Source organism: Sinocyclocheilus grahami, unplaced genomic scaffold, assembly GCF_001515645.1.
Source record: "Sinocyclocheilus grahami isolate Dianchi unplaced genomic scaffold, SAMN03320097.WGS_v1.1 scaffold4.1, whole genome shotgun sequence".
NCBI lineage: Eukaryota > Metazoa > Chordata > Actinopteri > Cypriniformes > Cyprinidae > Sinocyclocheilus > Sinocyclocheilus grahami.
The window spans coordinates 614,104-627,070 of NW_015505183.1; the positions used below are offsets into that span (position 1 = coordinate 614,104).

At 36.5% G+C, this 12,967-nt stretch overlaps 1 protein-coding gene across 1 annotated transcript in view; it reads right to left on the reverse strand.

Annotated features, from left to right (window-relative positions):
* The window catches only part of LOC107582329 (serine/threonine-protein kinase D1-like), a 33,803-nt gene extending 24,563 nt beyond the window's left edge, over window positions 1-9,240 (reverse strand). The window contains exon 1 of the mRNA XM_016268124.1: window positions 8,801-9,240. Within this exon, the coding sequence (XP_016123610.1) occupies window positions 8,801-8,965 (165 nt within the window). The 5' untranslated portion in view covers window positions 8,966-9,240. The remainder of the gene's footprint in view (window positions 1-8,800) is intronic.
* Between the last annotated feature and the right edge of the window lie 3,727 nt (window positions 9,241-12,967).

A 12,967-nucleotide genomic window follows, 5' to 3' on the forward strand; every position in this document is an offset into this window, starting at 1 on the left:
TGACAGAATTTCATTTTTTGGGGGGGGTGACAATGGTGAGCTTTCCCTTTAATCAATCTATATTGATGATTTCTAAAGACTAATTTTACATCAATTGCATGAGATGGGCCAAAAAGGAGCAGAGCACCAATTAAAAAAATCAAGCCATAATAATTGAGATGGTAAAGACCTTTATGTCTTAATTCAAAGCTCAAAATTAAGTTCTCACTCACATACTGTACATTTGCATGTGCTTAATCCTGTGGAAAATCATCTGGATGAGCGACACTATAAGATGATACTGCACACTGTATCTAATTACAGCTCTCTCTTAGGACTGCTAAGATTCTCATTGTCACATTAATAGCTGTATGTTCACACTTTATTAGTGAGTATTTTACAGCTCTCTTCCTCAGTGCCGACATGCCCACTAACTAACCCTTGGCAAAGTGCACTCGGCTGGAGACAGCACAAGTTCTGTTGAGCTTTGAGGTGCTACAGCAGATCATTAAAATAACATGACAGGCTTAGCGGGTGGTGCACCTCTAAATTGACTTCATAATTTCGATATTTTGCCTATGATAGGGTGAACTGGACTACCTCACACAGCATGAGGTGCGTGAAACAATATGTAAGCCAAGCTTTTGTGTGCCTCTCCAATCACTGTATTGCTTTCAGTTGTTTCATATGAAATTTAAAGTCTTAAACAGTTTAAGAGTGACACTTTTTTATTAAAGGTGGCATTCACTTCCATTGGTTTAAATATGAAGAGTAAGGGAGATTATAAATGCTGTTTACTTAAAAAAATAATTGCATTTGCCTTGTTGCAAAAGCATGTTTTATCTAAAGGGTCAATACAAATGTCCATATAAGAAAATGTGGTGTAACCATCAATTAAAATTAAAACTATATTTTACACCCTGAATGAGTGTACATATAGGTAAAAAAAAAAGGTAAGCATATAAAAGATATAAGTATGCATTTATGTGATCAAAAGTATAGTCAAAGCAGTAATATTGTGAAATATAATTACAATTTAAAATAACAGTTTCTATTTTAATATATTTTAAAATGTAATATATTCCTGTGGTGGACGAAAGCTGAATTAGCATTATCATTTTAATACACTGAAATGAATGAAGAAAAAAAAATTCTTATTATCATCAATGTTGAAAACAGTTGTGCTGCTTAATATTTCTGTCGAAATTTTAATATATGTTTCCCAGGATTCAACAATGAATAGAAAGTTTTAAAAAACAGCATTTATTTGAAATAGAATTCTGTAACATTCTAAATGTCTTTACTGCCACTTTTGATCATTTTTTTTCACATTACTGACCCGAAAAATGTCAAAGGATATTTCACCCCTCATATAAATAAGTAAAACAAACAAAAAGTGCTAAATGCTTAAATAAATCAGACACTTGATCTGTAAAGCTTTAAGTGATGCTTTAAGGTTCAACTCAAAGTGGCTCAATTATACCTTGTTATAGGGCTTTTTTCAGTAACTGGATGTAGACTAAAAAAACACTACAAGATTGTGTTTGTGCTTAGTTTTCCTGAAGAGATAATTGTGTTTTCCAAACCCTGCTTGAAAACCCATGAAAATGATGTAACCTCCCAGTAAACTGCATTGACACTGAGACAAACAGTACATATTTTTAGTCATTTCAATTACTGAAATATGCAGTGTTTACTTCCTTACTGAAAACAATTAACAAGTTTCTTTGTTAACTCTCCATCATATTTCCATGTTGGAGCACATGAGAGCCCATATCGGAATAATGCTATTAAATAAAAGAGCAAAGCTGAAGCCCTGAGCTCCATGGGTGCACCTTACCCAAGAAACACATTTCAAGACTATTTTGTCAGAGCCACAGTATTATTTACAACAACAAGGATCCATTCAGCCACCCCATTGGCTGAAAGACCAAAGGGTGCTTTGCGGCGCTGCTACACACTGTTGAAAAATCAAGATGAATGGGATGATATGAAGCCACGGTCCACAAAAACAGACATACACGCACGTGTACACACATGCACACCGTTATGTATCCCATGGTAATGAAAGCTCTTTGAATACTCTCCAGAACAGCTGCTTAACAATGGGCTATGTGCAGCTCTCATCTCTCACCCCAATGTGTGTGTGTGCGCGTGTGTGTGTGTGTGTGTGCGCGTGTGTGTGTGCGCGCGTGTGTGTGTGTGTGTGTGTGTGTGTGTCTGTGAGTGCGTGACCCCACCACACATGGCTCTCGTCATCATAATAGCACTCAGATAAGTACTTCACAGGCAATCATAATCAGTTGCCAAGCAACTAGAAAGACTCGCATAGAAAGACCAGTGCTGGGAAGATGACCATATAAGCTACTATCGATAATTCAAATATAATATCTTAGGCAATGTAAATGTATAATTGCGTTAAATTCTACAGCTTTTGAAGCCTATTTCATCGTAACAATGTGAATAGCAAAATACACTGTTTTTATGCCCATTTTCAGAGAGACTCCATTTGCATCAATAAACCTAGCTCCACGACAACGAGGATCTTTTTTACTTGTTTTAGACCAATGATGGATGCATTAGGATGACATGAAATCACTTGTCAAACACAAGTAGCTGTTCCACACAGCCCTCATCAGCTATGCTCATCTGCCAGCCGCGTCTATGCTATGGATCGGTTAGCGCTTAGCATGAAGAGTGCAGCAGCCCCGCTGTTTAATAAGAACACTTTGAGGAGTGGTAATGCAAAAAGGTGCAAACTTCAAACAAAGGCGCTATCACTTTAATTAAGCCCGATAATCCAGAGCACTAATGGATTCACAGTCTATTAGGCAGCCCCTTGATAGCACTAAGGACTTTTGTCAATGTGAGAAAGAAGAGGAGATGGTAAAGAGAGTTTTCATTTCTTTCACCGCAGGTCATAATGTTGCCCTTTTTTCGCTAGTTTTGTTATGTGCTTCTAATTGTAAATGTGTTTGTCTTCCAAGTTGGAATCACTTGGTCATTTCATCAGAGACGATTGTAGGTAATCATAGAAAGTCTCCCAGAATGTGATTCTGAATCAGCTGAATCATTGAGTAAAGGCCATTAACACCAAGATTGATAACTATAACAATAGCGATGAAGATACAGTGACTAGAAGAATAGTGAAGTCCACAAATGTAACGATAACAGCACAGAGCAACAATATCATTGGAATCACTTTCAAACCGATTTTTTTCCAGTTGATGAATGATAAAAATATTGAAAGCCAATCAGAATCCGTTATGCTTTCAAGAGCACAAGCATTTAAAGCGGCAGACAACAAAACTGCAGCTTGTGCTTAATAAACAGAACATGATTTGGTGTGGACACTAATAAAGTTTTCATTATAGTTATCTTTATATTTAACGTTCTTGGTCTCAACATGCCTTATTACAATAAAATCTGTGGCACATTTTCACTCTGTCCTTTTAAAATGTTTCCCTCAATCTGACCTTTATAATCTTGCAGTTGCTGTGAATAATTTTTCATTGCAGCAAATATCCTCATGTTCTGTTTCTAAAAGGACAATATAAACACGTCTTGAGCTATAAATCTATTGGTATTTATATAAATCTCTGCACTGACACATTTATAATCACCACGTTAGCTTGTTGGAAAGCTTTGCACACTGTATTATGACAGAAATTATTTTAACACTTTTTAAGTTGGTTCATGGTCAAGCAGTCTTGCTCCACCTTTCATGACTTTCATGAGATTTGACTGAGGGTAGTCCTTGATCCTTACAGCTCAAGAGATATTTGTTATCCTCTGCTTTACTTAAACTATCCTCTGGCTCAGACCTTTACTTGTATCATAACAAAAGCAGCAAAGCAAAGAGGCCAAATGAAGTTGTAACTAGCCGAAGTTGATTGCCAAGGCCAGCTTATGTGTAGAACATCTTGTCCTTAAAAGGACCGCTCACCTAAATGAAACGTCTGTTATTATTACACTCGCTCATGTCGATCCAAAGCTGTTTGACTTTTTTCTGTGGAACACAAAAGGTGATTTAAAAAAAACTATTTTATATATACAGTGTATATCCTGTAGTCCTATTCAATATTATGACCAAAATGGGCCATAAATGTATCATAAAGTATCACTTCTGAAGTCATATGAATAATTTAGCATGAGAAACCTTGACATTCATCTGAACTCTTAAAAATAAAGGTTACAAAAGGAGGAATTCAAAACAATGCAATAGAATAACCATTTTGGGTTCCCCATAGAACTTTTCATTAATAGTTCTTAAAACAACATCTTTTGTTTTTTTTTTAATAATCGACAGAACTTTTTTCCACTATAAAGAACCTTTAGTGCAACGTAAAGGTTCCATGGATGTCAAAGGTTCCTCATGGAACCAACCAATGATGCCAATGAAGTATCTTTAATTTTTAAAAGTGTAGCTTTCTTTGCTGCATAACATAAACAGAGAAGTGGTGATCTCCAATTTGTGAATGAATCGTTATTTTGAGCTAGATCTTTTTAATGAAACATGTGATCTGGTTCACAAAACCAACTACTTTTGGAACATTTTAAACATTTTATAGTGATTTGTATCTTTTTTGAAGCTTGAAAACACCAATCCCAAATTATTGTAATTTCATGGAAAAGACCATTGAGTGCATTATTAAAGAGGTCATATGATGTTGCTAAAAATAACATTATTTTGTATATTTGGTGTAATGAAATGTGTTTATGTGGTTTAAGGTTCAAAAAACACATTATTTTCCACATACTGTACATTATTGTTTCTTCTCTATGCCTCGCCTTTCTGAAACGCATTGATTTTTACAAAGCTCATCGGTCTGAAAAGCGAGGTGTGCTCTGATTGGCCAGCTATCCAGTGCATTGTGATTGGCCGAATACCTCAAGCGTGTGACAGAAATGTTACGCCCCTACCATACTGTGATGCCTTGTCCGGCCGGAGCGACAAGACAAAAACATTAAAACCCATTATAAACGAGGCATTTGTTGCATCCAGTGGGGACATCATTATGGATTTTAATGACTTATACTGTCTTTTTACGTGTTGCGTTGCATCGCGCTGTGTAAACATAAAACCATGTCTGCATTTGTGATCGGAGAAATGACCAACAACAAGTGCTACTCTACACTGCTCAAAACTCATGTTTGAATCGTCAGTGGCAAATTCTTTAAATATAAAAAACGTACTTACAGTCTGTGAGTTGGAACAGCCGGCATTGTAGTCTACTCTACCAGGATCAGGAAACAGTCCTCCATAAAATGCGCTGGACACATCTGAATATTTGGGTTGAACTGTTCTGGAACAGTGTTGTAAATACAACTTGACCACTGATTTCTAGTCATGTCCTCTTTTGTAAGACCAAACAAAGTAGTTTCGCTTTCACAACAAAACACCCTGGCGGGCTAGAGTGAGCGGAGGCAGGCGGGCTTGAGAACGGCGCGCCCGGCGGATTCGACAAAGGAGCGTCCGGCGGGCTTGCGGCAACCACATGTGACGACCCCGGGCTGGACTCCGCTTCGTCCACGGTGAAAGCCGATACGGCGATCCACAGCGCGAAGTGGCATGACGAAGCAGATATCGATATAGACCCTCTTTTGGAAGGCCAAACAAAGTAGTTTCGCTTTCACAACGAAACACAGCGCCTTCACGACATGGCGGCCGTGGCAACAACAATACTACAGCGAGAATAAAAGTTACGCCTTCTTTCTTTTTGGGCAACGTTATGCAACATTTGGGCGGAGTTATGCAAATCTTCCCACATCGTGACGTAGACATGTGGGGGCGTGTTAAAACGAGCCATTTTAGGTAGGCGTGGTTGGCTTTTATAAAAAATATCTCTTTGGATTTGAGACTTTAGTCTTTGCAACTTTACAGATCTTCTTTATGCACCAAGAGCTTGTAACACTCCAAAGAGAAAGGAAAAATTTAAATCGCATCATATGACCCCTTTAAGATGTCTCCTTTTGTATTCCATGGAGGAGAGAAAATCATGTAGGTTTGGAACAACATGAGGTTGAGTAAAAAGTTTTAATTGTCACTCTTCCTTTAAAGACGAAGTCTGCTTGTATACAACAGGGAATTAAATATATGAAGAAACTGAACAGTTCTATTGTTAGGATTTCATTCATCTGTTGTCACACATATGTTGTCACACATCAGACCTACCTTATACAGTATGTAACAAAAAAAGAGAAGAGAGGAAATGAAGTGTGACTCAAAGAGACAGCTATGGGTTGTCTGATTACATTTACCTCTGAGCTACATGTTCTTTTCCATATGAACACCCGTACAACAGCACAGTACTGTGGGTAGACATACGAAAATAAAATTACTCCCTCCATCCTGCGAACACATTCCAAAACATACAGTACAACTAAACAATATAAGCTCAGAATTGTTTGAGACTGTCTGCACAACAATGTCACCTTCGCCTCATATACACTTATTCAACATCTCACATCGAACTATTTAAAGTGTTAAATGCTCTGAGTGCTTATGCTCAAGAGAGCCTCCCCATCTGAGAACGTGTATACAAGGCGTTGAAGGAGCTCAGGTTGCAGTTCTGTTGTTCTCATTCGCATTTTTTTCTTTCTAAATATATTTAAACAAGTACTTCTATTTTCCAAAACACATACTGACAATGTCAGGCCTAAAGAAAAAGGTGTTTCTTGTTAAGCGTCACAAGATGCTTGTTGTTGTTATGCTTATCAAAATACTGCTCTGTAGTTTAACACCTGTATGTCTTAAAACACTACAGACTGCAACCTCTGCACTTTGTGTTGCAGAATAAACTAGGAAGCCTCAAGGGAGGGAAAGAGATTTTGGGAAGAAAACAAAGTTTGATTATGGTGGGAAATTATGTTGTTGTCAACACCTCGTGTCTCAACACAAACTTTATAAGACGCGCACAATGAGTAATATTTATGGCGCTAGTATCATTCTGGTGACGTGTCACAGCACAGGTGCTTACAAAACAAAAAACACATTTTGCCGAAAGATATTAATAACTGTCTGCAGATGTCATCGTATGTGCCTTTTAAGGGGTGGTGACAATCTGACTGCTGTGTTATCACTGTGTTATGCGATTTCTGAGAATATGAATATTCACACTAATGAATTATTACAAGTACTTGTGAGTTCACATGTCATCAGATGTGGCTTTCACTTTCATGTCATTCCAAGTTACACAAAAAAAGTTAAAACCATATCCATTAACCATATTTATCAAAATGAAACACATTACAGTTATTTATCAGAATGTTCATTTCCATACAAGAGTAGAGAGTTGCCAGCGACTTTTAATCTTCAAAAAGGACAAAAGGTCCATATGACTTATATATTCATATGTAATATATCCATATGTTCGCTATATTCCAAGGCTTCTAAACCAGTAGTTTTGTGTGAGGAAAAGCTGAAATATTTCATTTTATTCACTGAAAACCTTTGTTCCAACTCAATACCTTTATGATACACATTAGAACTTCTTTGTGACCACTGGAAGCGAAACAAACTTGACAGCATAAATTCATCAAGTTTGCCCAATAATTTAGAACTATAGGGGAGAAGAAAAGTAAAAGAGTGTTGCTAAAGAACCATTTTTTTTATTATTATCTGGATTTAGATAAATATGAGGGCAGGGCTACATTTTTTACTTAATTTACTCTAAGAGCTCCAATTCAGTTTGCTTTAGTAGATCACAAGATTCTGCCAAAATAATAGTAAATTATATATTAAAAAAATTAAGAACACACAAAATGTTAACAAATATTAAGAACATGCAACTTCAAATATTCTTGTCTTACTATATAAATATTTTAAACAAATATGTCATTTTTGATTTCTAAGGATATTTTCTAAAATCTCTGAATGTTTTAATATGTTTCTTAAGTTAATGCCATTGTCACTTCTTATAGTGTCCTTTTGCCAAAGCAGTATTAGTCATGGGAAGAAGAAGACAAAAAAATTTAAAAATAAACATGGTAAACTCCATAGCAACAATGCAGGTATTACATTTTTTTGTTTAGTAATTTCTATCCATTTAATCTGATTATTTAACAGTTCTCACTTTGTTCTTGAAAATGCAGTTTAAATATGAAGTTCAAGGCCACATTATACAACTGTTTTATCAGGTGAGCCAAAATCATTCTTGCCTTGATTTTCACTCAGTGCAACATAAACTTGTACAGGATATCCCAAACAAAGCATAAAGCCCCTGGACATAATCCACTGAATAGTTTCGAAAGAATACAATTGAGTAGGAGAGACAGGCCTGCAGTACTCTGATGCTGTGTGTTAGTACAAGCCCTTCACTGGCTCAATAAGTGCCCAGCGTCACCATCTCGTCATCGCTGTCAATGGAAAATACAATGAGATTCACACTTAATGATGCTACACATCCAGTGCGTTTCTGTTGCTTCGGTTCATGGAGTTAACTCACAGTACGACAAGAATTCATTTGAACCGCCATTTGCTGTCATTTTCTTTTATCCTTTGAAAGTGTAAAGCTCATTTGTAAGCCTGTATGTTCTGCTTAACAGACTCCTAAATAAATAAATTCACGGACAAAATCCATTAGGCGGATATTTAAACAGGCTACCATAAACAGATGCTGCCTTAAAACACAGAGCCAATTTAAATAAAATGTCCAAATGTCACCAAAAACACCAAATGTCTAACAGTCTAAGAAGTTAAAAGTTAATTCCAAACTCCGGACGGTTCACTTCTTTCATTATTTAGGATGATTAGGCTACATCTATGGTAATTTTACTTGAACAGCAATGAATGAAACATGAGGAATATGGAAAGTGCTACCTTCTGGTCCACGATGGAGCATGCCATCTCTCGGACCTGCGCCAGGCTGAACTCGCCGGAGTCCAGCAGGACGGGTTCCCGGCTCAACCCGATCTGGATTTGGAAGGAAATGCCTTGCGACCCCGGGAGGGGGCTCGGCGGTCGGATCACCGGAGGCACGCTCATATGAATCCCCTGGTGTCAACAAACAATCACGTCTGGACAGCGATCAGATCGGGCTGTTTGATCGAGTGAGTTCACCCACCGGTTGCGCAAACCGAGGCAAACTTCAGATCCCTAAAGACGTTCAGAGGGTAAACAGACGAAAAAACGCGAATTTCAAGCAAAAAACGCTAGTACGGAAATGCAAAGAGTTATTTGGACATTGAGTGACGATGATGATGATGATGATGATGATGATGGAGATATAGACGTCAGATATGTTTAATGTGGGGCTCTGATCAGACACCGCCTCCTGGCTGGTTCCTTCATCACGGAGGCTCAGACGCTGCTGCAGTGGCGAACGGGGATGTGAATATTAAAGTTTCTGTGATATAGATTCATTCTTGACAATCATTTTTCGTTTACAGGTCATATGGAATAGAGTCGGTACCCTGACAGAACATTGCCATGGTAACCATAGTTTCCGCCAAAATACTTCCGCAAACCCATATGGGGCATCCTTCAAACAGTGTAAGAAGCTTTCAGAATATTTCGTTTCTGTTTTACATGATAGTTGTGGTTAATGCCACATTATTACCAATTGAGAGCAAAACATAAAACATTGGTGGGTGGGCTTTTTTCATTACGCAAAACAACCAACCAAAACACATCAGCAACAACATAGCAACATCAAATAATTAAAACAGATGAATCTATGATCCTTTTTTTGAACTGTAATACTGGATCAGATGTAGCCTAGTTGATAACACTTTAAAGGTGATAATTCTTCTTGGGAAGTTCCATGTACATAAAGCAGAAATACTGTCTATTACTCCCTCTTTTAAGTTTTTCTGTAAAGAACTTAAAATATTTGATGACTCATTGATTTCAATCACTAGGAACAAGAAATATATAAAAACGTCTCTCATATTAAAACATTTTATTTGTAAAATGTAATGTTTTAACCTCCATGATGTTTTATTTGTGTTCTGTTTGACTTTAAGTATCTCTGTATGTTTGTTTTTGAAAGAGAAAAAAAAGGGGAAAATGTAATTAAAAAAACAACAACAACATAGCAACATGCTAAACTGCTCAGAACACCTTAGCAACACCATAGCAACCACAAATAGAATTATATTTACATGTACAGTACTTGTCAAAAGTTTGGAAACATTTTGAAATACAGTAATATTGTGAAATATATTTTAATATCAACATAATGTATTTTATATAATGTATATAGGAAATATATTTTAAAATGTCATTTGTTCCTGTGATGCAAAACTGAATTTCAGCATCATTACTTCAGTCTTCTGTATCACTCTAATATGCTGATTTGCTGCTCAGTTATTATTGGCGCTCAGTTATTGATAATTGTTCTTCTTATTATCAATGTCTAAAACAGTTTCTATGGAGCGTTTGTTTGACATATAATTTTCTGTAACATTATAAATGTTTTTACTAGGGTTGTGCGATATTGAAGAAAAATGCAATATGCGATAACTCATTAAATAATGCGATATTCGATATGCGATACGATAATGCTTAAAGTGCCACATGCTCAGATGAAACAGATTTACTCAGCTGTTACTGAGTCAGTTCTGTGAACTTCTATAACTATCTTGTGTCATATATATATATATGGTTATTTGTATGTATGTATGTACCAAGAGTTCCTGTAAAACCACAACAAATTCCTTGTGTTTGCGCACACTTAAGTGGTGAATAAAGCTAATTCTGATTCTGATTCTGATTCTAATAAGAAAGCACCCCTACAACAACTTCTGAAAGTGAACGGTAGTGTTTTACTTGAGCATTACATAAAAATGTCATTTTAACATGAGTTTAGGAACTGAAAAATAAACAGCAAAAATAAAACACTGCTTCGTATTTACTCTTTGAATTCAATATGCACTGATTCTTATTTAAGCTACAAAAGTTATTTAGGTAAGAGCAGTGAGTGATTTTCTCTTTGTCTTTTGTTCATGGCCCTAAATATTGCAAAGCTGTAGCGATATGCATATTGCGATATATACATTTGCGATATTTCAATATATTGCACAGCCCTAGTTTTTACTGTCACTATTGACCAATTTAATGCATATTACTGAATAAAAAGCTTTAGTTTCTGTTAAAACACTCACACAAACATGCCCCAAACATTTGAATGGTATCATGGTTTCTGCAAAAATATTAAATAGCACAACTTTTTTCAAAGTTGATAGCAATGAGAATTGTTTCTTGAGCACCAAATCAGCATATTAGAATGATTTCTTAAGGATTATGTGACACTGAAGGCTGGAGTAATGGCTGCTAAAAAAATCAGCTTTGCTATCACAGGAATAAATTACATTTTTAAATATATCACAATTGAAAACAGTTATTTTAAATAATAAAATATTATTGTTTCTGTTTTTGAGCACACAAATGCAGCATCTGTGAGCATAAGAGACTTCAATAAAAACATACAAATAATATTGTCCTATCAGGTGACAGTGCAGGTAGAGCATGTAATCTTTGCTAAACTGATTAGAGCGGAGTTAGTGTTTGCCCAGTGCAGCCCAGTGTTCACATTGACAAGGACACACCAGGTATAGCATTTTCCCAGACAGAGTTGAGTAGCTAACTAAATGCCTTTTATTTAGATTGAAACTTACACATTAGGATACAAATAATTCTGACCAGGCTTGAGTGGGCCAACTGTTCACGCACCTCCGTGTGTGCCGGCATTTTGTAAACAGAAGGGCTCAAGGACTTGTAGTTGCTAGGAGAGAGGCCAGCTGATGCTCGCCTCCCACGCATAGAGCAACTGTGTGTTCATCACTGCTGTAGTACCATACAGAAGGCCACCAATATCACTCGATTCAATTAGAGAGATCACTAATAGGACTGCTTGTTTTAGGTCAAATTAGACCCACACAGGCTTACTGCTTTGTCAGAGAGCAGACAAATTTCCCCAAACAAATGATGTGTTGATTGTGGCAACATTTGTTACAGTTAGTTTCTTTCACAACAGGAAGTGTTATTTGTAGTATATTGTTGGCTGGCTGTAAAAAAAAATTTGTCTTAAGATATAATGTTTTGAATGGGTAATACAGTACATGATGAACATATTTCTCAAGTCAGCTGTACTGTCTCACAGCCTGACGGATTTATCACGATCCATTTGCGATAATTAATCCATGTCCTTTTTAAAATAACTAGAGCCTCTAACCTTTAGAGATGGTTTATTATATGTAATTAAAAGGATAGTTGAACCAAAATAGAAATTCTGTCATCATTTACTCACCTTTGTGTCATTCCAAACCAAAAGACTCTGTTTTGTCCATATAGTGAAAGTCAGTTAAGTCCAAAACAACACTGAACCCCATTAACTTTCATTAGGATAAAAAACACAAGGACATTTTCAAATGATCTCATTTTGTGTTCCAGAGAACAAAGAAAGTCATAAAGGTTTGGAATGATATGAGGGTAAATTATGACAGAATTTAATTTTTTTTAGTGTAAATCAGTTTGCAATAAGTCATTACCACATGTTTTTCTTTCACTTTGCACGTTTCTTGGCAAATTTTTGGTTGATTCTGTGAAATGCAAGGATTGACCACAGCAAAGCATTTTGTTAAAGTGATGCAAACATCTCGCATGCTGCTTCTGTTCCAGGTGGCTAACCTTTCCATGCGCACCGATTCTTGTTTGACTCGGTAAACTCTTCATGACACACAATTTCTCATTTGACAAAAATAACTCAAATTATTCCACTCATAAGCCTGTAAAATAATCTTCCTTAAATAAATCTAAATTACAGAAGACAGGAAGTCAAAAGATTATCGGAGCATGTCACACAGAAAAAGCGAGAAAACGCTGGCATATGCCAAAGCACCTCTTGACAGATAATAAGGTTTCTCTGTGTTAGGAGCCATTACAGGTCAGGACCCCCAGCGGCATGTCACGATGACTTCTAATTGCAATTTATGTAATAAGTGGGAAAGAGTTCTAGTAACATGGTCGAAAATGGAGAATATATGA